This window comes from Trichomycterus rosablanca, chromosome 26 (assembly GCF_030014385.1).
Source record: "Trichomycterus rosablanca isolate fTriRos1 chromosome 26, fTriRos1.hap1, whole genome shotgun sequence".
NCBI lineage: Eukaryota > Metazoa > Chordata > Actinopteri > Siluriformes > Trichomycteridae > Trichomycterus > Trichomycterus rosablanca.
In genome coordinates, this window is record NC_086013.1 from 8,774,406 (window position 1) to 8,801,639 (window position 27,234).

At 41.4% G+C, this 27,234-nt stretch overlaps 2 protein-coding genes across 6 annotated transcripts in view; one reads left to right on the forward strand and one right to left on the reverse strand.

Annotated features, from left to right (window-relative positions):
- The window catches only part of zgc:63972 (protein CutA homolog), a 71,266-nt gene that overhangs the window by 36,171 nt on the left and 7,861 nt on the right, over nt 1–27,234 (forward strand). For 2 of the 3 annotated variants that reach the window (XM_062988778.1, XM_062988776.1), the window contains 3 exons: nt 942–987; nt 2,249–2,298; nt 19,386–19,489. In XM_062988778.1, coding sequence (XP_062844848.1) covers nt 942–987; nt 2,249–2,298; nt 19,386–19,489 — 200 coding nt within the window. Of the gene's footprint in view, nt 1–941; nt 988–2,248; nt 2,299–4,228; nt 5,520–19,385; nt 19,490–27,234 lie in introns of those variants that run through there. The other variant, XM_062988777.1, reaches the window with a different exon arrangement.
- garnl3 (GTPase activating Rap/RanGAP domain like 3) overlaps nt 11,326–27,234 on the reverse strand; it is a 123,603-nt gene continuing 107,694 nt past the window's right edge. For all 3 annotated transcript variants that reach the window (XM_062988774.1, XM_062988773.1, XM_062988775.1), the window contains exons 22-30: nt 26,583–26,758; nt 19,736–19,894; nt 19,574–19,640; nt 18,900–19,007; nt 17,274–17,392; nt 16,584–16,719; nt 13,759–13,977; nt 13,551–13,671; nt 11,326–11,864 (exon numbers count right to left, since the gene is read on the reverse strand). In XM_062988774.1, coding sequence (XP_062844844.1) covers nt 11,714–11,864; nt 13,551–13,671; nt 13,759–13,977; nt 16,584–16,719; nt 17,274–17,392; nt 18,900–19,007; nt 19,574–19,640; nt 19,736–19,894; nt 26,583–26,758 — 1,256 coding nt within the window. In that variant the 3' untranslated portion in view covers nt 11,326–11,713. The remainder of the gene's footprint in view (nt 11,865–13,550; nt 13,672–13,758; nt 13,978–16,583; nt 16,720–17,273; nt 17,393–18,899; nt 19,008–19,573; nt 19,641–19,735; nt 19,895–26,582; nt 26,759–27,234) is intronic.

Genomic DNA, 27,234 nt, shown 5'->3' on the forward strand with positions numbered 1-27,234 from the left:
CAGTCATGTTGGAACAGGAAGGGGCCATCCCCAAAGTTGGGAGCATGAAATTGTCCAAAATCTCTTGGTATGCTGAAGCATTAAGAGTTCCTTTCACTGGAACTAAAAGGGCCGAGCCCAACTCCTGACAAAACAACCCCAGACCATAATCCCCCCTCCACCAAACTTTACACTTGGCACAATGCAGTCAGACAAGTACCGTTCTCCTGCCAACCGCCAAACCAATAATTTCAATAATTTCCTTCGGGATAAATAAAGCACCTACCTACCTACCTACCTACCTACCTAACTAAATAACTAACTAACTAACTAAACCCAGACTCGTCCATCGGATTGCCAGACAGAGAAGCATGAGTCCAGTTGCGGCGTGCTTTTACACCACTGCATCCGACGCTTTGCATTGCGCTTGGTGATGTAAGGCTTGGCTGCAGCTGCTCAGCCATGGAAACCCATTCCATGAAGCTCTCTACACACTGTTCTTGAGCTAATCTGAAGGCCACATGAAGTTTGGAGGTCTGTAGCGATTGACTCTGCAGAAAGTTGGCGACCTCTGCGCACTATGCGCCTCAGCGTCCGCCGACCCCGCCCTGTCATTTTACATGGCCTGTCATTCCATATCGCTTCCACTTTGTTATAATTCCACTGACAGTCGACTGTTGTCTCCTTACAGTGCATACTTGTGTGTTGCTAAAATGACAATAAAGCCTCTTGACTACTTCTTCCAATGAAAACAAAAGAAACAAACATTGTTTTCTTGGAGATGAAAAACTGCACTTTTTCTAAGCAGCGCAGGGGTGCCAATATTTTTGGCCATCATTGTAAAAAATTTCAGAGCACATTATCTTTTTGACCTGTTCTTAAGGTTTGTAATTTCAGTAGTACAGTTTGTGCCGTTTGTATTTGTAAACAGATACGATAATTATAGTGTTTTTGTTCTTTAGGTTTTACTGGAAAGAAGAAATTCAAGATTCGTCAGAAGTACTCTTGGTATGTAGACTTCGAGTACACAATATGGACAGTTCATGTGTTTCAGCCACAACAATTGCTAACAAGTATAATATATCAAATATACACCGATCAGCCATAACATTAAAACCACCTCCTTGTTTCTACACTCACTGTACATGTTATCAGCTCCACTTATCACATAGGAGCACTTTGTAGTTCTACAATTACTGACTGTAGTCCATCTGCTTCTCTACATACTTTGCTAGCCCCCTTTCATGCTGTTCCTCAATGGTCAGGACCATCACAGAGCAGGTATTTTATATGTGGTGGATCATTCTCAGCACTGCAGTGACACTGACATGGTGGTGGTGTGTTAGTGTGTGTTGTGCTGGTATGAGCGGATAAGACGCAGCAATGCTGCTGGAGTTTTCAAACACCTCACTGTCACTGCTGGACTTAGAATAGTCCACCAACCAAAAATATCCAGCCAACAGCGCCCCGTGGGCAGTGTCCTGTGACCACTGATGAAGGTCTAGAAGATGACCATTTCAAACAGCAGCAATAGATGAGCGATCGGCTCTGACTTTACATCTACAAGGTAGACCAAGTAGGTAGGAGTGTCCAATAGAGTGGACAGTGAGTGGACACGGTATTTTAAAACTCCAGCAGCACTGCTGTGTCTGATCCACTCATACCAGCACAACACACACTAACACACAGTGTCACTGCAATGCTGAGAATGATCCACCACCTAAATAATACCTGCTCTGTAGTGGTCCTGTGGGGGTCCTGACCATTGAAGAACAGCATGAAAGGGGGGTAACAAAGCATGCAGAGAAACAGTAATTGTAGAACTACAAAGTGCTTCTATATGGTAAGTGGAGCTGATAAAATGGACAGTAAGTGTAGAAACAAGGAGGTGGTTTTAATGTTATGGCCAATCAGATGCAGCAACAGTTTATGGAAGGCCCCTTCTTGTTCCAACATCAGACATACATATATTGCTGTCCATATATGATTAAGCCAAGTGTTTGGACACCTGACCATGAGCTTGTTGGACATCCCATTTCAAAAACAAATGCTGTTAATGTAGAGTGACCTCTGTGTCTTTAGCCCATTTTTTCTTTGTAAAATCTGTTAGCGGTCATTGTGGCTGAAACACTTTAATAAAAAAATTAGAGGGAGTGTCCCAATACTTTTGTCCATATAGTGTACCTGTAGTCTTTTTTATGGTTTTATTATTATGGTAAGGTTATGTGGAACTGCAAAGTATAACCAACATCTTTGTGTTTTGTCCTAGCTGGTGAGAACCAGAACACTTCACATTCAGAGACTCACTGACATGGTGAAGTAAGTATATTTTCTTAATACAAATCAAAGAATGAGTGAATACATGTATTAAGTAATAAAAAAAAATTAAAGATAAATGTTAATTTAACGGCTTATTAGAGGATCTCAAGGCAGAAGGATGTTCCATCCACCAAAGACTAATGCTGGGGGTTAAATAATAGTGCACATAGACGTTCCTTAAGAGAACTGGATCTGTTAGATGATGCAGACTGGTGGTCAATGATCAAGATTGCTTGTACAGTGTATCACAAAAGTGAGTACACCCCTCACATTTCTGCAGATATTTAAGTATATCTTTTCATGGGACAACACTGACAAAATGACACTTTGACACAATGAAAAGTAGTCTGTGTGCAGCTTATATAACAGTGTAAATTTATTCTTCCCTCAAAATAACTCAATATACAGCCATTAATGTCTAAACCACCGGCAACAAAAGTGAGTACACCCCTAAGAGACTACACCCCTAAATGTCCAAATTGAGCACTGCTTGTCATTTTCCCTCCAAAATGTCATGTGATTTGTTAGTGTTACTAGGTCTCAGGTGTGCATAGGGAGCAGGTGTGTTCAATTTAGTAGTACAGCTCTCACACTCTCTCATACTGGTCACTGAAAGTTCCAACATGGCACCTCATGGCAAAGAACTCTCTGAGGATCTTAAAAGATGAATTGTTGCGCTACATGAAGATGGCCAAGGCTACAAGAAGATTGCCAACACCCTGAAACTGAGCTGCAGCACAGTGGCCAAGATCATCTAGCGTTTTAAAAGAGCAGGGTCCACTCAGAACAGACCTCGCGTTGGTCGTCCAAAGAAGCTGAGTGCACGTGCTCAGCGTCACATCCAACCGCTGTCTTTGAAAGATAGGCGCAGGAGTGCTGTCAGCATTGCTGCAGAGATTGAAAAGGTGGGGGGTCAGCCTGTCAGTGCTCAGACCATACGCCGCACACTACATCAAATTGGTCTGCATGGCTGTCACCCCAGAAGGAAGCCTCTTCTGAAGTCTCTACACAAGAAAGCCCGCAAACAGTTTGCTGAAGACATGTCAACAAAGGACATGGATTACTGGAACCATGTCCTATGGTCTGATGAGACCAAGATTAATTTGTTTGGTTCAGATGGTCTCAAGCATGTGTGGCGGCAATCAGGTGAGGAGTACAAAGATAAGTGTGTCATGCCTACAGTCAAGCATGGTGGTGGGAATGCCATGGTCTGTGGCTGCATGAGTGCAGCAGGTGTTGGGGAGTTACATTTCATTGAGGGACACATGAACTCCAATATGTACTGTGAAATACTGAAGCAGAGCATGATCCCCTCCCTCCGGAAACTGGGTCGCAGGGCAGTGTTCCAGCATGATAATGACCCCAAACACACCTCTAAGACGACCACTGCTTTATTGAAGAGGCTGAGGGTAAAGGTGATGGACTGGCCAAGCATGTCTCCAGACCTAAACCCAATAGAACATCTTTGGGGCATCATCAAGCGGAAGGTGGAGGAGCGCAAAGTCTCGAATATCTGCCAGCTCCGTGATGTCGTCATGGAGGAGTGGAAAAGCATTCCAGTGGCAACCTGTGAAGCTCTGGTAAACTCCATGCCCAGGAGAGTTAAGGCAGTTCTGGGAAATAATGGTGGCCACACAAAATATTGACACTTCAGGAACTTTCACTAAGGGGTGTACTCACTTTTGTTGCCGGTGGTTTAGACATTAATGGCTGTATATTGAGTTATTTTGAGGGAAGAATAAATTTACACTGTTATATAAGCTGCACACAGACTACTTTTCATTGTGTCAAAGTGTCATTTTGTCAGTGTTGTCCCATGAAAAGATATACTTAAATATCTGCAGAAATGTGAGGGGTGTACTCACTTTTGTGATACACTGTATGTATCACTGAATATTCCTTCTTTGTTTACGTCTGTGTGTTCATGTAGGACTTTGCATCCGTACGAGATTCCAGAGATCCTCGTTTTTCCGATCGATTACGGAAATCCCTCTTACCTGAGGTGGATGGATGAAGCAGTTCCCGAAAAATTACCAAATCCCGGTCAATCGCTGCTGAAAGCTTAACTTACATGATGAAGAACGTTCAGGTTTGGACCATAACCGATGTGTGGGAGCATCTTAGTTGATTTTTGTGCATGGGATGATTGGATCTAGTGTCCCAAATGAAATATGGTCCCATTTAAAGCAGTTTAAAAAAACTAAGGCAATTTTAAAGTTAAAATGTTGTACAGAGACCCTAATGGTAAGATTATGGTAATTCTATGGGCTTACAAATTGTCTCGATGTTTAGCAAGCTATCGTGCGGCACGTCACTTTTTTGTCATATTTTTAAAAAAAATACCATAACGTCCTTATGATACTATAGAACTTTTTATATTATTATTATTGTTTTGCACTGATGGGCTGTGTAAAGTGACAACAGTCTTCTGAGGTACTCCTAAACCATGTGAATATACACCGATCAACCATAACATTAAAACCACCTCCTTGTTTCTACACTCTCTGGCCATTTTATCAGCTCCACTTACAATATAGAAGCACTTTGTAGTTCTACAATTACTGACTGTAGTCCATCAGTTTCTCTACATGCTTTGTTAGCCCCCTTTCATGCTGTTCTTCAATGGTCAGGACCCCCACAAGACCACCACAGAGCAGATATTATTTAGGTGGTGGATCATCCTCAGCACTGCAGTGACATTGACATGGTGGTGGTGTGTTAGTGTGTGTTGTGCTGGTATCACTGGATGAGACTCAGCAGCGCTGCTGGACTGAGAATAGTCCACCAACCAAAACTATCCAGCCAACAGCACCCCATGGGCAGTGTACTGTGACCACTGATGAAGGTCTAGAAGATGACCAACTCAAACAGCAGCAATAGATGAGCGATCGTCTCTGACTTTACATCTACAAGGTGGACCAACTAGGTAGGAGTGTCTAATAGTGGAGGGGGTGTGAGCAGCAATATACCCTCCTCAAGTGCAATCAGGGATCCGCCAGCAGCGGAAGACAAATTGACAACGCTAAATGGGGAGAAAATGCATTAAAAAAAAATAGTTCCTGTTGATAAATTTAATAATTGATTTTCTGTAATCAACAATTTCAAGTGTTTGTGCTTTTATTTGTCATTTTTTTAAGTTTTTCTACCTCTATAGCTGCTCTCATTGTCTGTATTGTTGCATGTATTTATTTTTATCTGTAATTTTATTGTTAATTACTAACAGCTTGACCTAAACTATTTGGCTCTGTGTGTTAAGAGTCATAAAGATGCTACGGTAAATTACTACATAAATTAAAGTCTTTTTTTAATTAACTGCTTCCTTTTGATCGAATTCATGTTGAAAACTAAGCCCGTTTGCTTTTTTACAACTACAGGCAATTATGGAACAGTTGAAGGAAGCTGATGGATGTGGTCCATCTTGTCCTCTTTTATGAACCTCTTTCTGGACTCCAGAAATCTTTCCGTCCTAATTGGTCGTCACGTAGCATTATGGCCCAGCCGAGGTCGTTGTTGGTTACTAGGGAAACCTTTTGTCCAAACACTTCTACAGTGAAAAGCCCAAATAGATAGAAACTCCACGACTTAAATTTCATAAATATTTATTTAATATCAACGAACCATATGAACTACAGCAGTGTTTTACAGCACTTGTTCAAATCAGCGTAATTTTAATCATAATAGATTTTTAGTGAGTCATATGAGTCATATCAATTGACTCAGTTAAAAACTGCTGTGCTTGGCTTTTAAATGACCCTTTGTTTGGTAGCTCTGCTATTTACGAGCATGATTTTAGTGAGTCATATGAGTCATATCAATTGACTCAGTTAGAAACTGCTTCTGTTGGCTCTTAAACGACTCTTAGTTTGGTAGCTCTGCTATTTTTGAGCATGATTTTAGTGAGTCATATGAGTCATATCAATTGACAGTTAAAAACTGATGTTTGGCTCTTAAACGACTCCTTGTTTTGTAGCTCTGCAATTTTTTTAGCATTATTTTAGTGAGTCATATGAGTCATATCAATTGACTCAGAAACTGCTGTGTTTGGCTCTTAAGCGACTCGTTTGTTTGGTAGCTCTGCTATTTTTAAGCATTATTTTAGTGAGTCATATGAGTCATCAATTGACTCAGTTAAAAACTGAGACCTTGTTTGTTTCATAGCTCTGCTATTTTTTTTAGCTTGATTTTAGTGAGTCATATGAGTCATATCAATTGACTCAGTAGGAAACTGCCTCTTTTGGCTTTTAAGCGACTCGTTTGTTTGGTAGCTCTGCTATTTATGAGCATTATTTTAGTGAGTCATATAAATTGACTTGGTGATAAACTGTGTCTTTGGACTCCTTGTATGTTTGGTAAACAGTGAAAAGCTTAGATAGATAGAAACTCCACGACTTAAATTTCATAAATATTTATTTAATATCAACGAAACCATATGAACTACAGCAGTGTTTTACAGCACTTGTTCAAATCAGCGGAATATCAATCATAATAGTTTAGTTTGAGGCCACATCTGAAACACGATCGTTTACAAGAAGTACTTGGCGGTAAAAACAATGGCGAAACAATTTAAGACACTTGGTGTTTTTTTTTTTTTATCTCTTTTGTATTTTTTGTGTTTGTTTTTATATCACGGGGTTTCAGCAACAGTCTAATAGTTAATATTCATTCAAATACAAAAACATGGCGAAAACCGTTATGGATCGCGTGAACGAAGAGGCGGGAAGCAAAGATAAAATAAACCAAAATTATAAACAACCATCAGTCTTCAGCTTTAACCACTCCGTTACACCAGTGATAAATAATTAGCATTTAAAGTTTCCATTTAATACAAACAGTCCCATGTTCCCGTGTGTTTGCTCATCGATCAGGCTCGTACGAGTGTTCAAGTGTTGAGCGATACGATCAGAGTAAGGAGTTAGAGCATTAGCGTTATCATGATGCCTGTTCATCAGACTCGTGAGCACTTTATTAGGTACACCTATCTTTTATAAGCTACAACTACCATGCAGGTGGACTTTGTGGTTATACAATTACTGACTGTAATTGTAAGAGAAAGAAACCACCATAGGACCTCCACTGAACAGATGATGGTCGTGACATTTGTTCAGCCAAATGAGCGTTTATGTGGTTGGGTGGTGGACCATTTTCAGCACTGAAATGAGTACAATGGTGGTGTATTGGTATTTGTACAAGTGCATTAGTGTTGTTGGGAATTTTGCTCCTGCCAACAGGATCATGTGATCAGAACGTGACCAATAAGCAATGACTAGCAGAGGATTAACATACAGTACGTCGCTCTAGTCTCCAACAGTGCACTTATAATGAGTGCTTACGGGCTACGTGTTCCTAATATAGAGGCCAGTAGATCTGTTTAAAATCGATGTTTCATTGAGTCATATCAGTTGACTCAGTTGGAAACTCAGCTGGTAGTTGGTCAGTTGGTTGTTTTTTTAGCATGATTTTAGTGAGTCATACTACTTGACCCAGTTAGAAACTGCTTCTGTTGGCTCCTAAACGACTCTTTGTTTGCTTGGTAGCTCTTCTGGTTTTTAGCATTATCTTAGTGAGTCATATCAATTGACTCAGTTGGAAACTCAGTTGGTAGCTATGTTGGGTTTTTTTTTTAGCATGATTTTAGTGAGTCATAACACTTGACTCAGTCAGAAACTGCTTCTGTTGGCTCCTAAATGACTCTTAGTTTGGTAGCTCTGCTGGTTTTGAGCATTTTTTTTAATGAGTCATATGAATCGTATCAATTGACTCTGCTGGAAATGCCTATTTTGGCTCCCAAATTACTCTGTTTGTTTGGTAGCTCTGCTAGCTGTAAGCATTTTTGAATGAGTCACATCAATTGACTCATTTAGAAATGGCTCTTTTTGCTCTTAAATGACTCTTTGTTTGTTTGGTAGCTCTTATGTTTTTTAAGCATTATTTTAGTGAGTCAATTGAGTCGCATCAATTGAAACTGCCTCTTTTCCAAAGTCTTAAATGACTCTGTTTGGTAGATCTGCTGTTTTTTTTGCATTATTTTAGTGGGTCATATGAGTCATATCAATTGACTCAGTTAGAAACTGCCTATTGTGACTTTTAAACGACTCTGCATTGGGTAACTCAGCTGGTTTTGAAGCATTATTTTAGTGAGTAATATGAATCATATCAATTGACTCAGTTAGAAACTGCTTCTGTTGGCTCCTAAATGACTCCTACTTTGGTAGCGCTGCTGGTTTTCAGCATTTTTTTTTAATGAGTCAAATGAGTCATATCAATTGACTCAGTTGGAAAATGACTCTTTTGGCTCCTAAATGACTTCGTTTTTTTGGTAGCTCTGCTGGTTTTTAGCTTTATTTTAGTGAGTCATTTCAATTGACTCAGTTAGAAACGGCCTCTTTTGGCTCCTAAGCGACTACATCGTTTTAGTCTATAACAGAGAGCTTATGACGAGTGCCTACGAGGTATGTGTTCCTAATAAAGAGGCCAGTAGTTCAAGTAGTATTTAAAATCCCAACAACACTCATGCACCTGATACACTCATATCAGAACAACACAGTGCTTTGTCAATACCATGTTAGTGTGATTGCAGTGCTGAGAATCGACCCACACCCAAACAACATCAGGTATGGGTTTAAAGGGAGTCCCTTTTGATTGCTTAATGGTGTACAGTGACAAAGTCGGCTACAGTCAGTAACTGTCTACCTACTATGGTAGATGTACCTCACAATATATTAATGAATATACACCTAATAAAGTGCTCTCTAAGTATGTGTATATATAGTATATGGGCAAAAGTATTTGGACACCTGACCATGAGCTTGTTGGATTGCTGGATGCTGTTAAACTAGAGTGACCTCAATGTGATCTTTTAGGCAGAATAACAGCCACTCTTCTGAGAAGGCTTCTCACAAGATTTTGAAGTATGTCTGTGGGAATTTGTGCCACATTTGTTCAGCCAAAAGAGCATTTGTGTGACTAGGTACTGATGTTGATGATCATTTCCTTTATATGATAATGTGATTTATTACATACAACTGTTAACAATTCAATAATTAGAAGAGGTGTCCCAATACTTTTGGCCATATATCGTGTATATATATAATTTCTCTCATTTTCTTCCTTTATTTTTCTCTCTTTGGCCTGATCTGATCTCTTCTGTACTTAAACAGCTTACATTTATGGTCTATATTCCTTTGTGTAAACGTTCAATGAACTGCACAGATATCAAATCCTAATTGTAACGTTTTGGTATATAAAATCCCTTTTTTGTTTATATAACGTGTGTCAGGGAGGCATGCAGGGTGTCCTGGAGCCCTTTTAACCAGAGACAAAAGCGTTCTTTCATAGTGCACTTAGTGTTACATGAAACATCAAGAGCCGGGCCGTGTGCGCTAATGGAACTAAGTTCTTCGTGTCAGTTTGATAAAAGTAGCTACAGCCAGCGGCTGCTAAGTGTACGGCTGCTTTTAAATGATGGGCTGCAAAACCACTTTGTGCTGACGGACGGTTGCCTTCGCATGATTTCATGGTCAGAAGCAAATCGATGTTTCATTGAGTCATATTAATGACTCTTTGGGTCCTAAACGACTCTTCGTTTGTTTGGTAGCTCTGCTGATTTTTAGCATTATTTTAACGAGTCATATGAGTTACTAGGCTCGGCTAGATAATGGCTCCTAAATGACTCTTTGTTTGCTCTGCTAGTCATATGAGTCAGTTAGAAACGGCCTCTTTTGGCTTCTAAATGACTCTTCGTTTGTTTGGTAGCTCTGATGGTTTTGAAGCATTATTTTAGTGAGTAATATGAATCATATCAATTGACTCAGTTAGAAACTGCTTCTGTTGGCGCCTAAACGACTCATAGTTTGGTAGCGCTGCTGGTTTTGAGCATTTTTTTTAATGAGTCATATCAATTGACAGTTGGAAAATGACTCTTTTGGCTCCTAAATGACTTCATTTTTTTGGTAGCTCTGCTGGTTTTTATCTTTATTTTAGTGAGCCATATGAGTCATTTCAATTGACTCAGTTAGAAACTTAGTGAGTATTTTAGTGAGTCATATTAATTGAATCAGCTAGAAATGCCTATTTTGGCTCCCAACTGACTCTTTGTTTGTCTGGTTGCTTTGAAGCATTATTTTAGTGAGTCGTATTAATTGAATCAGCTAGAAATCATCAATTGACCCAGAAACTGCTGTGTTTGGCTCATAAAGGACTCTGTTTGTTTGGTAGCTCTGCTTAGTTTAAGCATTTTAAATGAGTCATATCAGTTGACTCAGTTAGATAATGCCTCTTTTGACTCCCAACTGACTCTTTGTTTGTCTGGATGCTTTGCTGGTTTTTAGCATTATTTTAGTGGGTCATATTAATTAAATCAGCTAGAAATCATCAGTTGACTCAGTTAGAAACTGCTTAAAATCAGCAGAGCTACCGAACAAAGAGCCCAAATGACTTTTTGTTTGCCTGGTAGCTCTGCTTGTTTTTAGCATTTTTAATGAGTCATATGAGTCATATCAATTGACTCAGTTAGAAAATGCCTCTTTTTGCTCATAAATGACTCTTTGTTTGCCTGGTAGCTCTGCTTGTTTTTAGCATTTTTAATGAGTCATATAAATCATGTCAATTGACTAGAAATGCCTATATGGTGGCACAAGTAGCACAATAGACTGTTTACGTATTTCTTTTCTAAATAATCTAGTCATAATGAAACACTTTGTTGCACTTTACTGGTTAGTTTTTGGTTTTTTTTAAGCGAAAGCCTGTTTGACTTCATCGTGAGTCGGCTCCCAACGGTCGCATCAAAAGAACCCTCAGACAGCCGACTAGTCGCAGAGCAACACATGACTTTTGCACAAACAGCAGCAATTTTATGCAAAATGCTTATCATTTAAAAGCAGCCTAAGTGTCTCATGGGAAATGTAGTTCATGGCCAATCTGTTCTAAGAAAATGGCACTTGTGGGAGACTTCTGCTCTGTTTGCCGAGGTGTTAGCTTGGGAAAAACAATATTAAATAGACCTAAAATCTATAATAAAGGATTCATCACTACATTTCTCTAGATTTAATATTTGATTAGACTTTTCTCTATACATTATCTTCACGTGTGCAGCCACATCCTGAGATGCACAGTTTCTTTTTTCTCCTCGGACGTAATAATAATCTGGAATAAACATATTGTGCACAAATTCCTTCAGTCACATCATGTTATGTTTTAGCTGGAGTCTCACTGAACAAGACGCACGGACACACACACACACACACACACACACACGGTGCATTTTAAAACGGTAATCACACTGAGAGATGTAAACTCGATCAAGTGCAAAGCTGTGGGAATCGATCACGTACCGCGTATGAGGACAAATACAAAAGTACAAAAAAAACATAATATAAAAAAAATGGGGTTGAGGAAGGGCTACGATGAGGGATTGTCGTCATTTCAGGTCTAGGATGTCCTCCTCGAAGGATGCAGAGAGCGTTAAAGTGCTGGTCAGGGGCGGACTGTTCTCTGGAGGCTCTGTCTCCGAGCCCGAGGAGCAATGCCGCTGGATGTCGATGTCGCCGTCTACGCACTCCAGGCCGACTCTGTGAAATGGAGCAACAGTCACGGTCGGAAGCAAATCGATGTTTCATTGAGTCTTATCAATTGACTCGGTTAGAAACGGCCTCTTTGGCTCCTAGGCGACTCTTTTAGTGTTTAGTGAGTCATATGAGTCATATCAATTGACTCAGTTACAAACTGCCTCTTCGGCTCCTTTGCGACTCTTTGTTTGTTTGGTAGCTCTGCTAATTTTCAGAATTTTTTTAGTGAGTCATGTCAATTGACTCAGTAACGGCCTCTTTGGTTTCTAGGTGAGTCTATATTTGTTTGTTTAGTGAGTCATATGAGTCAATCAACTCAGAAACTGTTTTTTTTTTTTTCTAAGCAACTTTGTTTGGTGTATCAATGACTCGACTAGAAACTGCCTCTTTTGGCTCCTAAATGACTCTTTGTTTAGTGAGTCATATGAGTCATATCAATTGACTCAGTTAGAAATGGCCTCTTTGGCTCCTAGACAACTCTTTGTTTGTTTAGGGAGTCATGTGAGTTATATCAATTGCGTTTGTTAAAAACGACCTGTTTTGGCTCCTAAATGACTCTTATTTGTTTGGTATCTCTGCTGATTTTTAGCATTATTTTAGTGAGTCATATCAATTCATCCAGAAACTGTCTCTCTTGGCTCCTAAATGACTCTTATTTGTTTGATAGCTCTGCTGATTTTTAGCATTATTTTAGTGAGTCATATTAATTGACTCGGCTAGACACTACCTCATTTGGCTCCTAAGCGATTCTTTGTTTGGTAGCTTTGCTAATTTGTAGCATAATTTTAGTGAGTCATATGAGTCATATCAATTGACAGTTAGAAACTGCCTCTTTTGGCTCCTAAATGATTCTTTGATCGTTTGGTAGCTCTGCTGATTTTTAGCACTATTTATGTGAGTCATATTAATTGACTCGACTACAAACACCCTCTTTTGGCTTCTAAATGACTGTTAGTTTGGTAGCTCTACTGGTTTTTAGCATTATTTTAGTGAGTCATATCAATTGACTTGACTAGAAACCGTCTCTTTTGGCTCCTAAACGGCTCTTTGTTTGGTAGCTCTGCTGATTTTTAGCATTATTTTAGTGAGTCATGTGAGTCATATCAATTGACTCAGTTAGAAACAGCCTCTTTGGCTCCTAAGTGACTCTTTGTTTGTTTGGTAGCTCTGCTGACTTTTAGCATTCTTTTAGTGAGTCATATCAATTGACTCAGTTAGAAACAGCCTCTTTGGCTCCTAGGCGACTCTTTGTTTGTTTAGTTAGTCATGTAAGTTATATAAATTGAGTCCGTTAAAAACGGCCTGTTTTGGCCCCTAAGTGACTCTGTTTGTTTGGTAGCTCTGCTGATTTTTAGCATTCTTTTAGTAAGTCATATTAATTGACTCAGAAACTAAATGACTCTTTTTGGTAGCTCTGCTGATTTTTAGCATTTTTTTTTAGTGAGTCTTGCTTTGGGTGTTGCTGTACTAGTAGCAATGATGTGGCACAAGCAAGATGGCATCTCTGTGGTCTTATCTGTCTGAGCTATTTGTGACCTTGTCAGCCGTTAAAAATGCAGTGGTTTGTTTCTGTCCCAGTTGCCTCCAGCTGAATACCGAACACCGAACCAAATCATGAACAAGAGAGTGTGGTAAAAAAAAAAAAAAAAAAAAAGCCTCGATTAATCCAGTCACGCGACTGTGACTTACTGCTCGGTGCTTGTGATCCCTGCTGGTCTTCTCTTCTCTTCCTCCTTTGTTGTTTTCTTGCTCGTCTTCCTCTGTCTGTTGGCGCTGCTGTCTGCTTTACTGCTGGGCTCTTCGGTCAAACCTAGCGAACACGGACAGAGGGTCACGCGCTGAACACACACACAGCTGTATGCGTCTGGTTGTTGGTTGAGTGTACACACGCCCTCACCGAGCAGTTCTTTCCTTGTTCGACTGGCGATCTCTTTGATCTCCATGCGAGAAAGTGAGAGGGAGGGCGTGCTTGAGATCGTAGGCGCGGAGCCTATCAGGCCTGGAGCCGCGGCCGTGAGCACCTTGTTGACCAGCGGTGATTTGAGAGGCCTCTCTATGCTTCGCCCTACCAAGTTACAGAGTGGGATCTTATAGATGTGTTTGGAGGGAGCGTCACCTGGAATAAGAAAGGGGTAAATAAAACACAGATCATTAGTAGTGCAACAGTACAGGGCTTAGTTTTACTTGTTTACAACTGGAGAGAGGTCTGGACTGCAGGCAGGCCAGTCAAGCACCTACTCTCTTTCAGAGTTTAATGCAGCCTAGCTGTTGTTACCTGGGCTAAACAAGAACCTTACCTAGAAGCCAGCATATCTTGCTTCAAAATGCCTAGTGCCTAGAAGCCTTGGGATGGATTGCTCTGAGGCTTACCGTGTTGACAGTGGCCTTTCTTAAACTTGCCAGGAGACACATACTATTTATTCTATATAACTGATTTGTAGGGCGCTTGGGTGGCGCCTTGGACGGCTGGGCATCTACACATTCGCGATTGGCTATGTTTGAGTGGGGGTGGTTGAATCCCTGAGATGGATTGCTACCCCGTCCAGGGTTTTCCGGTGAAACCAGACCCGGACTCATGCCACCCTGACCGGAATAAAGCAGTAGGTGAAATTGAGGTGAAATGAAAAACAAACAGTGGAGCAATGAGTGTAAATAAAAAGGTGTCCGCATACTTTTGCCATACAGTGTACCAGAATGTGAGTTCTACCATCTGTTTGGACAAAAGTACCGTGTGCGTGCGTGCGTGCATGCATGTGTGAGTGTGTGTGTGTGTGTGTGTGTGTGTGTGTAGAAAGCAGAGGCGCTGCCAAAAATGTTTGTAGTTACAAATGTGCCACACATGTCCCTCCTCCATCCAGATGTTTGCCTCACATCCAGTGATCACTCTTTGTCTTAGAAATTCAAATCATCTCTCTCCTTCATTACGGCTGAAAACTGGACGGACGGAGGCAGGGACACGTGCTCAGTGTAGGATGTGTAAGAAGGCTTAACGTGCTGTTAGCATGCGACCGGGAGTGATGCAGGCGACGGACGTGCCGCGTCGCTGTGGTGCGTCGTGCGTGTTAGTGAGGACGGGCGGGTAACGCTGGCAGAAGCAGGAGATCCTGCGGTACCTTCGGCGTCTTTAGACATGTAGAGGGAAAGCTTGGTGCCGTAGGGGATCCGAATACAATCTGGACCAGGGATGGAAAAGAGCGTTACGCTGACATGGGCTACATACATGTGTAAGGTCAGAAGGACACGCACACGCACACACACACACACACACACTCATACACTCACATCCATCACAATTTCGACATTGGTACATCATTAGAAACACACATATAGCATTCCATCCAAGACATGCACCCAAACTCCTGAACAGATACACTATATGGACAAAAGTATTTGGACACCCCTTCTTATTATTGAATTTGTGTTTCAGCCACAATTACACCGATCAGGCATAACATTATGACCGCCTCCTTTGTTTCTACACTCACTGTCCATTTTATCAGCTCCACTTACCATCCAGAAGCACTTTGTAGTTCTACAATTACTGACTGTAGTCCATTTATTTCTCTACATACTGTTTTAGCCTGCTTTCACCCTGTTCTTCAATGGTCAGGACACCCACAGGACCACCACAGAGCAGGTAACCAGCCGACAGCGCCCCGTGGGCAGCGTCCTGTGACCACTGATGAAGGTCTAGAAGATGACCAACTCAAACAGCAGAAATAGATGAGCGATCGTCTCTGACTTTACATCTACAAGGTGGACCAACTAGGTAGGAGAGTCTAATAGAGTGGACAGTGAGTGGACACGGTGTTTAAAAACTCCAGCAGCGCTGCTGTGTCTGATCCACTCATACCAGCACAACACACACTAACACACCACCACCGTGTCAGTGTCACTGCAGTGCTGAGAATCATCCAGCACCTAAATAATACCTGCTCTGTGGTGGTCCTGACTACTGTAGAACAGGGTGAAAGCAGGCTAAAACAGTATGTAGAGAAAACAAATGGACTACAGTCAGTAATTGTAGAACTATAAAGTGCTTCTATATGGTAAGTGGAGCTGATAAAATGGACAGTGTGTGTAAAATCCAGGTGGTGTTTTTAATGTTATGGCTGATCGGTGTGTATACAGGAAATTACAGTATACACTTCATTATCGGCAACAGTTGAGGGAAGTCCCTTTTCTGTTCCAGCATGACTGTACCTATGTGCTGCACAGAGTAAGCTCTATAAAGACACTCCAGTGCCCAGCACAGAGCTCTGACTTCAGCCCCATTAAACAGCTCTGGAATGAACTGGAACATCAACTGAGGCTTTCTTGACCAACATCAGTGCCCAGCCATACATTACATTCACATTTTCAGCATTTAGCAGATGCTTTTATCCAAAGCAACTTACAGTACCGTGACAGTATATTATCTAACCAATTGAGGGTTGAGAGCCTTGCTCAGGGGCCCAACAGTGGCAACCTGGCAGTGGTGGGGCTTGAACCAGCGACCTTTCGATTACTAGTCCAGTACCTTAACCGCTAGGCTACAACTGCCCATACAAATATTCAGTCTTTGGACTGAATGGGCACAAGTCTTGTCAGAAGAGCTCAAATAGAGGTCAGTCTATTTCAATAGTACTGGTTTTTGAAATGGGACGTCCAACAAGCTCATGGTCAGGTGTCCAAATACTTTTGGTCGTACAGTGTGTAAAGCGAGTAAGGAATCGAACGTACCATCTCCCAGGGGTGAGGGAAACATGGGCATCTCGAAACCTGTGGGCGTTTGCGGAGAGCTCTGCGAGCTGGTGTCTCTGGAGCTGCTGTTGGAGGCGGAATTCACGGGCGCCGACGATATGAAGTAAATGTCAGACTAGAGAAGCCAAGAGAAAAAGAAAATTGGTCATAAAAGGTCTTTTTTTTTTTTTGCATTTTCCCCCAATTTTCCTCCCAATTAAGTCGTATCCAATTGTCCCATTTTTTCCTGGGCCTTGGTTAAGTGTACTACAGTCGGGTTCTTTTTTTCCAGGTATTGCAGGTATGGGGCTTCACCTGGAGCTTAACTTCATTAATTCATTCACTGTCTGTTTTTTTACTACTGTTTTATCCTGGTCAGGATCACTGTGGGTCTGATTCCTTGGGTGAAAGGCAAGAAACATTCCAGACAGTTCACTAGTCCATTACAGGGCAGACACACACTCACACAGATTCACATTTAGTGCAAATGTAGTCGCTCCAATTGACCTGACTGCACGTCTTTGGACTGACTTGTGGGAGGAAACCCACGCAGACACAAGAACATGCAAAGTCCACACCGAAACGGTGAATCGAACCCTGACCCTTCTTGCTGTGAGGCGACAGCGCTATCCGCCGAGCCACTGTGCCGCCCCACACCACTTCTACCCGAAATCAACGTGCTGTACTCACCCTAGAGGCTATAAGCTGGAGCTCGGGAACAACAGCGGTGTAAACCAGATTTCCATTTACCACCAGTCTGATCTCTATAGAGTCAGTAGTAAAGGCCAGAATGTAGGGGAATGCGCACACTGCAACACAGGGAAAGATCACGTAAATATTCCAACAGTGCATGCAACATCATTCAGAATTATATTTGCTTACTAATACCTTGTTTTACTCTCTTTGACTATGATTCTCAACTTTGGGGCGAGGGCCCCATCTATCTGTGATGTGAACCTGCTGTGGAGATCAGCAGATGGGCTCGGTTACAGAATCATGTTTTTCTGCCCTGTGAAATATGGCCAACAGAAAGGGGAAGGATGCACAAATGATCGATGCCTCAGTTCCTCTTGTGCCTCGTTGAGCATTAATTCGCTCCAGGTAGAGAGGACGGCACGGTGGCTAAGTGGGTAGCGCTGTCGCCTCACAGCAAGAAGGTCCTGGGTTGGGTCGATCCCCAGGTGGGGCGGTCTGGGTCCTTTCTGTGTGGTTTGCATGTTCTCCCCGTGGGTTTCCTCCGGAAGCTCTGGTTTCCTCCCACGGCCCCAAGACATGCGATTGAGGTGAATTGGAGACACTAAATTGTCCATGACTGTGTTTGATATAAACTTGTGAACTGATGAACCTTGAGTAATGAGTAACTACCGTTCCTGTCATGAATGTAACCAAAGTGTAACACATGACGTTAAAATCCTAATTAACAAACAACCGCTCCAGGTGGAAGTGTTTCCATTTATCACGGTTTCTTTCCCACAGATTTGCCAGCTCCTCTGTTATCACCCTGCTTTCTCTTGGAGCCGTTTTCTTTCTGGAATATGATGCTAGATATTTCTAGGAATTTAGCCGGTGTTACGGGCCTGTTCTTGAGCCCCAGAGGTGGCAACGGTCCCCACATTTGGACCCAAATTGAGCGTGCCACTTGTACGTTGCCATCCCCGACTTGTTCTGGGTTTCCTCTCTTTCATATTTTTCTGAGGACTTGGTTTCCATATTGTGACAACCAGTTCTCAGTTCTGCTCTATCCCTTTTTTAATCCACATTCTCCATTGTGGGCTGCAGATGTTTTGTGACATCCATTGTATCTGTTTTGGGCACCGCTTTTACACTCCCTTGACCCTTATTGTTTGTAGTTTTTTTTAGCGACTGTTTTGTTTTACTTAAGTGTCCTGCAAATTGGGCTAATTTTTTGTCTTGCAGGTGCTGCAGATGCTGGTGCCTCAGTGGTAAGGCACGACCCACCCCGTTACAGCACACCAGTTAATAGATTTCTCTGCCAAATTCTGAATTGCACGTCAACACCATATTTAGGTTTTTGCTTTGAATTTGTTCAAATCGTCTAATTGGCTCATTAATTAATTAATTAATTCTCATTAACATAACCATTAAATCTCATGTGAACATATGTAGTTCTTGACCATAATGCACTGGAATAAAAAAGCCTGTGGGGCATGAATATTGGTTGTAGAGGGGTTGCTAAAACTTTGGACTTTCAAAATGAGACCACCAGCCTATAAATGTTGGGAGCATTAGTTTGTTGATAATATAACAGACAATATGAGCTCGATCCACAGTGACAGTGTTACTATGGTTACTCACCGATGCCGTTGGGCATTTGATTCCAGCTGAAGAGAAAGTCTGAGGAGTTGGGCTGGATCATGGGTGTGGCCCCGTTAAACGGACACACCTTCTTATAGGCGCACAGGTCTAGAATCAAATGATTGGCAGGTGTCAGACAGCGGTTTCAAAAGTACAGAAATATTTACAAATAAGTACATGGATATAACTACTTAAAGTAACGTATATTTCATGTTCATAATTATACTTTAATTTGTTCGCAGTTCGCAATTGTCTACATTCTGTAGACAATTATTTGATGTTATTCAGTTCACCTATAAGTGGTTTTTATGTTGTGGCTGGTCAGTGTAATTGAAGTAGCAATATAATTGTGTGTATAACCATTTTAATTTGTTTAAAGCCTCCCCACCCCCAACTTTTGCATAGGTTCAATTTGGACCCTTGTTGATTGCACATGCTTGCAAACGAAGCTGTTAACCGGCCATCTGTGGATTTTATTTTTCACAGGCAACCCCAACACAGATGGAGAGACACACTATGCCCTCTGTTTTCTTCTGATCGCTTGTGCCAGTGCTTCAACCAGGTCCTGCAAGGAAGTGATTACCCATCAGGTCTTTCCCCACCACACAGTTGGGCCACCAGTAGTAGGTTAATAATGAAATGTTGGTGGGAATCAAAATATTATAAACACTGACTGTTGTAGCAAAGCAGTATCCCGGCCTCTCCGTCTTCGTATACGTCTATAGCCGCTACAAAGTTTACCTGCAAACACAGACAGTGTATGTAAACACATCGATCAGCAAACTGCACCTACATATGAGTGTGTGTGTGTGTGTGTGTGTGTGCGTTTTACGAACCCGGTTGGACTCTACATGGTGCAGTCTGTATGCGTCCCCCGTGCTCTCGTTGATCAGGTCAAACTGGTGTCTGTAGGCCACGCAGATCATGTGATCGTTCTCTCCGGTCGGTCCGTCGACCAGTGCCATGACGACCGGAGAGTCGCACAGGCAGATCTCCTGTGTGATAGAAGATAAGTCTGGTGAAGAAACGTTTCGGCGTCTCGTTTATCTCATCCGAGAATCTACACAAGTACGTCTTCGTTAACAGTGTTTTAAAGATATATGTTATTAATTAAGAGAGGTGGGGACAGTAACACATCTAATTATTTAAATCATAAATGTATGCTTTATGTAACATCACTTTGACGATAGTTTAATCATGTTGTGACCCAAATTTAGGTCCTACTGACAAGCATTAGCTATACAGATCAGCTATATTATGTAGGGGTTGAATACTTGTGACATGGCAGTATTAATAAAATATCCTGCTACTCTAAAATCATTCATTTTCTTTGGTATTTGCTGCATCATTCAACTGATAGACGTCATTTAAGGCATTTTTCAAACCCTGGGTGTTGATCCTTGGTTGGGTCGTGAGCCAAAAAAAAAATGGGTGGCAAGCAAGCGCTCAGGTAGCGCACACTAGCACACCAGAGCCGACATCTTAAAGTCGTCATTTCGAGTCCCCAGCAGGCTGGGCGTCTACATGACCAACGATCGGCTTGTTGTTCTTACGGGAGGAAGCCGGAGAGGATTCATCATAACTGATGCAATTACGACCTCTGCTGGCTGATTGATGGTGCCTGCACAGAGTCGAGGATTAATATTGATCAGGGTGTGTCTCTCCGTACACAAAGCTGATCCGCATATGAACTCGCTTCGTGCAAGTGAAAAGATGCAGTCGGCTACTGCACACGTGTCAGAGGGGGCAGGTGTGTTAGTCAGGGCTCTCCTCAGTCAGAGTGGAGGTCAACATCAGTAGATTTGGGTAATTGGATATGCTAAAGTTAGGAAAAAATGCATTTTTGCACAGTCGCCCTCGGCTTGCTCAACAGGGGTTTTTGTATCTGTTGGTCCTGGATTTTGTAAAGTTGCTTTGAGACAATGTATATTGTAAAAAGCGCTATATAAATAAAGTTGACTTGACTTGACTTGACATTTAAAAAATGGCTGGCAGAGAAAAATAAACATGAACTTGTACATGAGCACCCCCTTGTGGAGGCTTTACGTTACATCTTGTAAACCTCAGTGGGACCAGATTGCCACTATTTTATTAATAAAGTATATTTCATTGTTTGTGTTGCCTGTGGGTCGATTGGAAACAAAAACCTGCTCTACTCAAATGTTAAGAGTTATAAATCCTTCATTTCTTTAGGTGGGGGGGTTGAATATTTCCGATTGCAATATATATATACAGTGTATCACAAAAGTGAGTACACCCCTCACATTTCTGCAGATATTTAAGTATATCTTTTCATGGGACAACACTGACAAAATGACACTTTGACACAATGAAAAGTAGTCTGTGTGCAGCTTATATAACAGTGTAAATTTATTCTTCCCTCAAAATAACTCAATATACAGCCATTAATGTCTAAACCACCTGCAACAAAAGTGAGTACACCCCTAAGAGACTACACCCCTAAATGTCCAAATTGAGCACTGCTTGTCATTTTCCCTCCAAAATGTCATGTGATTTGTTAGTGTTACTAGGTCTCAGGTGTGCATAGGGAGCAGGTGTGTTCAATTTAGTAGTACAGCTCTCACACTCTCTCATACTGGTCACTGAAAGTTCCAACATGGCACCTCATGGCAAAGAACTCTCTGAGGATCTTAAAAGACGAATTGTTGCGCTACATGAAGATGGCCAAGGCTACAAGAAGATTGCCAACACCCTGAAACTGAGCTGCAGCACAGTGGCCAAGATCATCCAGCGTTTTAAAAGAGCAGGGTCCACTCAGAACAGACCTCGCGTTGGTCGTCCAAAGAAGCTGAGTGCACGTGCTCAGCGTCACATCCAACTGCTGTCTTTGAAAGATAGGCGCAGGAGTGCTGTCATCATTGCTGCAGAGATTGAAAAGGTGGGGGGTCAGCCTGTCAGTGCTCAGACCATACGCCGCACACTACATCAAATTGGTCTGCATGGCTATCACCCCAGAAGGAAGCCTCTTCTGAAGTCTCTACACAAGAAAGCCCGCAAACAGTTTGCTGAAGACATGTCAACAAAGGACATGGATTACTGGAACCATGTCCTATGGTCTGATGAGACCAAGATTAATTTGTTTGGTTCAGATGGTCTCAAGCATGTGTGGCGGCAATCAGGTGAGGAGTACAAAGATAAGTGTGTCATGCCTACAGTCAAGCATGGTGGTGGGAATGCCATGGTCTGGGGCTGCATGAGTGCAGCAGGTGTTGGGGAGTTACATTTCATTGAGGGACACATGAACTCCAATATGTACTGTGAAATACTGAAGCAGAGCATGATCCCCTCCCTCCGGAAACTGGGTCGCAGGGCAGTGTTCCAGCATGATAATGACCCCAAACACACCTCTAAGACGACCACTGCTTTATTGAAGAGGCTGAGGGTAAAGGTGATGGACTGGCCAAGCATGTCTCCAGACCTAAACCCAATAGAACATCTTTGGGGCATTCTCAAGCGGAAGGTGGAGGAGCGCAAAGTCTCGAATATCCGCCAGCTCCGTGATGTCGTCATGGAGGAGTGGAAAAGCATTCCAGTGGCAACCTGTGAAGCTCTGGTAAACTCCATGCCCAGGAGAGTTAAGGCAGTTCTGGGAAATAATGGTGGCCACACAAAATATTGACACTTCAGGAACTTTCACTAAGGGGTGTACTCACTTTTGTTGCCGGTGGTTTAGACATTAATGGCTGTATATTGAGTTATTTTGAGGGAAGAATAAATTTACATTGTTATATAAGCTGCACACAGACTACTTTTCATTGTGTCAAAGTGTCATTTTGTCAGTGTTGTCCCATGAAAAGATATACTTAAATATCTGCAGAAATGTGAGGGGTGTACTCACTTTTGTGATACACTGTATATATATATACTGTATATGGGTGAAAGGCGAATAGGGTGTACCAAAAAAATAAAATAGTTAAATTGTATAATTTTTTCATTTAATATTGTGCACAAATGTGTCACCTATGTAAATATGTATTTTTTTTCTCAGCATTTTGCTTATTTGATAGTTTTAGAGTTGTTGACACACAACAAGGGCACAAAAATTTCATTCAGTGCAACGACTAATTTATGACAAAATACACACACAAGGAACAATCTTAGCCATTTCAAATGTATAAGTTTAGTATATCTCTTACAAAAGATTTAAAACCTCAGAAGAAACTGTACTTACTCTGTTTTGGATTTTCTGTGCATTGTTTGTACTCTAATGCGTCTTGGGATTTTGTTTATTTGTATACAAGATGTTTTTGCTACACATTCTATTCTATTTGAAACCTAATCAAACTCCGTTTTCTATGAAGCAGGCCTGGATTCTCTTGCATTCACATGAAAAAAATATATAATAATTACTTATTACAGTTATTTTAAGCAAATGTTTTTGTTGCACTGTATGATGATTTTATGTTGCACTGAATGACATACTCCAAATTATCCTGTTACATCAGAATATTCATGACTTAATTTGTTTTTAAGTTCTTTATTAATTAAAGTAGCAGTAGTAGAATGAAAATATGCCACACCAGTGGCAAGTATGTGTTATAATATTACTACATCATGAAAAAAGTAAGGCAATGAAAAACATAGCTAATGAAGCCATCATAACAACTTGTAAGGCACCAGAACAGTGTGGAAGTGTGGAATTTGTGTCATAACACGTGAAAAAGTTGCTGCAGTAAATCTAAATTCATTCAGCCGTGAAAACCATTTGAAGTCACATTTTATTTCATGAACTGAACAAATGTTTTCCAGTCTTTTGTTGTTAACCTTGAGGTTCTTGCTGTACATGGATTTGGTTCTGCGATTATGATTTTGACATCAGACTTAAGGTAGTAAATTTCATCAGGTGGATTTGGCCACACAAAGGAATTTCTGTTTCAATTTTGTAGCATGCAGCTAACTTGCACCTCATCTCCTACAGACAGCAGTACCTGCCCAACGAATGGCAGGTCATCGTACTTGACAATAACAAAATCTCAGGGACCACTTCATCAAAAACATAATTATTAATATTCATTGTAATTACTGCTCTTATTAAGGAAGACTAGAATGGGAAAAAAGTGGTTTTAATATTTAAAAATAATTTTAAAACATTATAAAGTCAGTATAACAATGTCATTGTCAATTTAGTGCAACAGTGAAATTCTGTTGCACTGAATGACTGTTGTTGTACTGAATGACATAAATTTTACTTTAGCACATTTTACAGTTATCCCAGTGGTTAGCAAAAGCTAACATTGACCTTAACTCAAAGACATTTCTACACATATTCACATTTAAATGTTAATAACCTTGTTTGTTTACAAGATTAACCGTAATATTACGTTTTCTGTGTTGTACTGAATGACACTCAGTTTTGTTCTTTAATGTACTGTCAGTAAAAAGACATTTTTATCAAATAATGTTAAAATGCATTGACCTGGTGTGTGTGCTGAAGGGTCCCCAGGAGTCTTTTGTTGTTATAATTGATCACATGACTGCAGTAGCTTGATTGCATATTAAAATAAGGCTTTTTATTAACGTTGTACTGAATGACAACTGAAGATTGGGAAAATGGGGACTGAAAGTATCCTGAATATTATTAATATTAAAAAACACATCTGATTAAATATTATTTAATATGTCACACATGACATTTGTACAATTATGCCAAAGCAGTAAATTTTAAGTTTTACTTAAGATTAATTAGTTTTTTCTTAATGTTTTATTACTTAAAGAGGTAGGGGGACCGTTGCACTGAATGACATTTTGGGGGTTTCAAGGGTTATTTTTTCAAAAATCATACATTTTCCGTAAAAATTACTTTAGGTTTCAGTAAAGATGTACAAATGGAGTAGATTGAAGGTATATCCACTTATATTAATATAATTGTATATTATTTATCAAGTGGGGACACAAAAAAGTTATGTCTTTGACCTATATATATATACAGTGTATCACAAAAGTGAGTACACCCCTCACATTTCTGCATGGGACAACACTGACAAAATGACACTTTGACACAATGAAAAGTAGTCTGTGTGCAGCTTATATAACAGTGTAAATTTATTCTTCCCTCAAAATAACTCAATATACAGCCATTAATGTCTAAACCACCGGCAACAAAAGTGAGTACACCCCTTAGTGAAAGTTCCTGAAGTGTCAATATTTTGTGTGGCCACCATTATTTCCCAGAACTGCCTTAACTCTCCTGGGCATGGAGTTTACCAGAGCTTCACAGGTTGCCACTGGAATGCTTTTCCACTCCTCCATGACGACATCACGGAGCCGGCGGATATTCGAGACTTTGCGCTCCTCCACCTTCCGCTTGAGGATGCCCCAAAGATGTTCTATTGGGTTTAGGTCTGGAGACATGCTTGGCCAGTCCATCACCTTTACCCTCAGCCTCTTCAATAAAGCAGTGGTCATCTTAGAGGTGTGTTTGGGGTCATTATCGTGCTGGAACACTGCCCTGCGACCCAGTTTCCGGAGGGAGGGGATCATGCTCTGCTTCAGTATTTCACAGTACATATTGGAGTTCATGTGTCCCTCAATGAAATGTAACTCCCCAACACCTGCTGCACTCATGCAGCCCCAGACCATGGCATTCCCACCACCATGCTTGACTGTAGGCATGACACACTTATCTTTGTACTCCTCACCTGATTGCCACCACACATGCTTGAGACCATCTGAACCAAACAAATTAATCTTGGTCTCATCAGACCATAGGACATGGTTCCAGTAATCCATGTCCTTTGTTGACATGTCTTCAGCAAACTGTTTGCGGGCTTTCTTGTGTAGAGACTTCAGAAGAGGCTTCCTTCTGGGGTGACAGCCATGCAGACCAATTTGATGTAGTGTGCGGCGTATGGTCTGAGCACTGACAGGCTGACCCCCCACCTTTTCAATCTCTGCAGCAATACTGACAGCACTCCTGCGCCTATCTTTCAAAGACAGCAGCTGGATGTGACGCTGAGCACGTGCACTCAGCTTCTTTGGACGACCAACGCGAGGTCTGTTCTGAGTGGACCCTGCTCTTTTAAAACGCTGGATGATTTTGGCCACTGTGCTGCAGCTCAGTTTCAGGGTGTTGGCAATCTTCTTGTAGCCTTGGCCATCTTCAACAATTCATCTTTTAAGATCCTCAGAGAGTTCTTTGCCATGAGGTGCCATGTTGGAACTTTCAGTGACCAGTATGAGAGCGTGTGAGAGCTGTACTACTAAATTGAACACACCTGCTCCCTATGCACACCTGAGACCTACAAATCACATGACATTTAGGAGGGAAAATGACAAGCAGTGCTCAATTTGGACATTTAGGGGTGTAGTCTCTTAGGGGTGTACTCACTTTTGTTGCCGGTGGTTTAGACATTAATGGCTGTATATTGAGTTATTTTGAGGGAAGAATAAATTTACACTTATATAAGCTGCACACAGACTACTTTTCATTGTGTCAAAGTGTCATTTTGTCAGTGTTGTCCTATGAAAAGATATACTTAAATATCTGCAGAAATGTGAGGGGTGTACTCACTTTTGTGATACACTGTATATTTGTATCAGTTTGGGGGTTAAATGAACTCATCTGACCTGCCTAAATATGTGGCCCATTTGAACCTGCCGCAAAAATCTAAAGTGATTCACAGTTTGTAATGGTGTGAGTTTAGAACTCCTCCCCTCTCCTACCCTGATGTACTGGAACTCTTCCACTGGTGACTCCCCGGTCCCAGTGCTCGTGCTGACAGAACTGAGGCAGTCCAGGCGAGGATGTTTTCTGGTTATAAGAAGGAGCTTGTTCCTAATTGCTGCCACGATGCGAAGCTCCAGCCCGTGGTGTGTGTTTATGGAGTACAGATGGCAGCCTGAAGAGGCAGAGTTAAGACGAACAGAGAAAATTAATCGTCTTTGGTTTAAACCTTTGTGCAGCGTCATTAACATATGGCATTAGTTTCATTTAAATTCCTGTACTGTAGTGACATTACCATATTACACCACATGTAAAAACATACTTTACTGTAACATACACACTTAGCTCCAGAGTCTTTATCCTGGCCTGGGTCGTGTTGGGTCCGGTTCCACCAGGACACCAGTACATCACAGGGCTTTGGACAGCCCACCTTAGACATAGCCAACCATGTCTACTACATTTACATTATTTTGCAGACGCTTTTATCCAATCTTCACTGGATACAATTTAAACAAGTGAGAGTTAAGGGCCTTGCTCAGGAGCCCAACAGTGGCATCTTGACCCAGTCACTGGTTTACCGTCTGCTTTCTTGTAGCATTGCTGGTCGAACACACCGTACAAGACGTGCTGTTTAGGACATCCCCCTTAGAC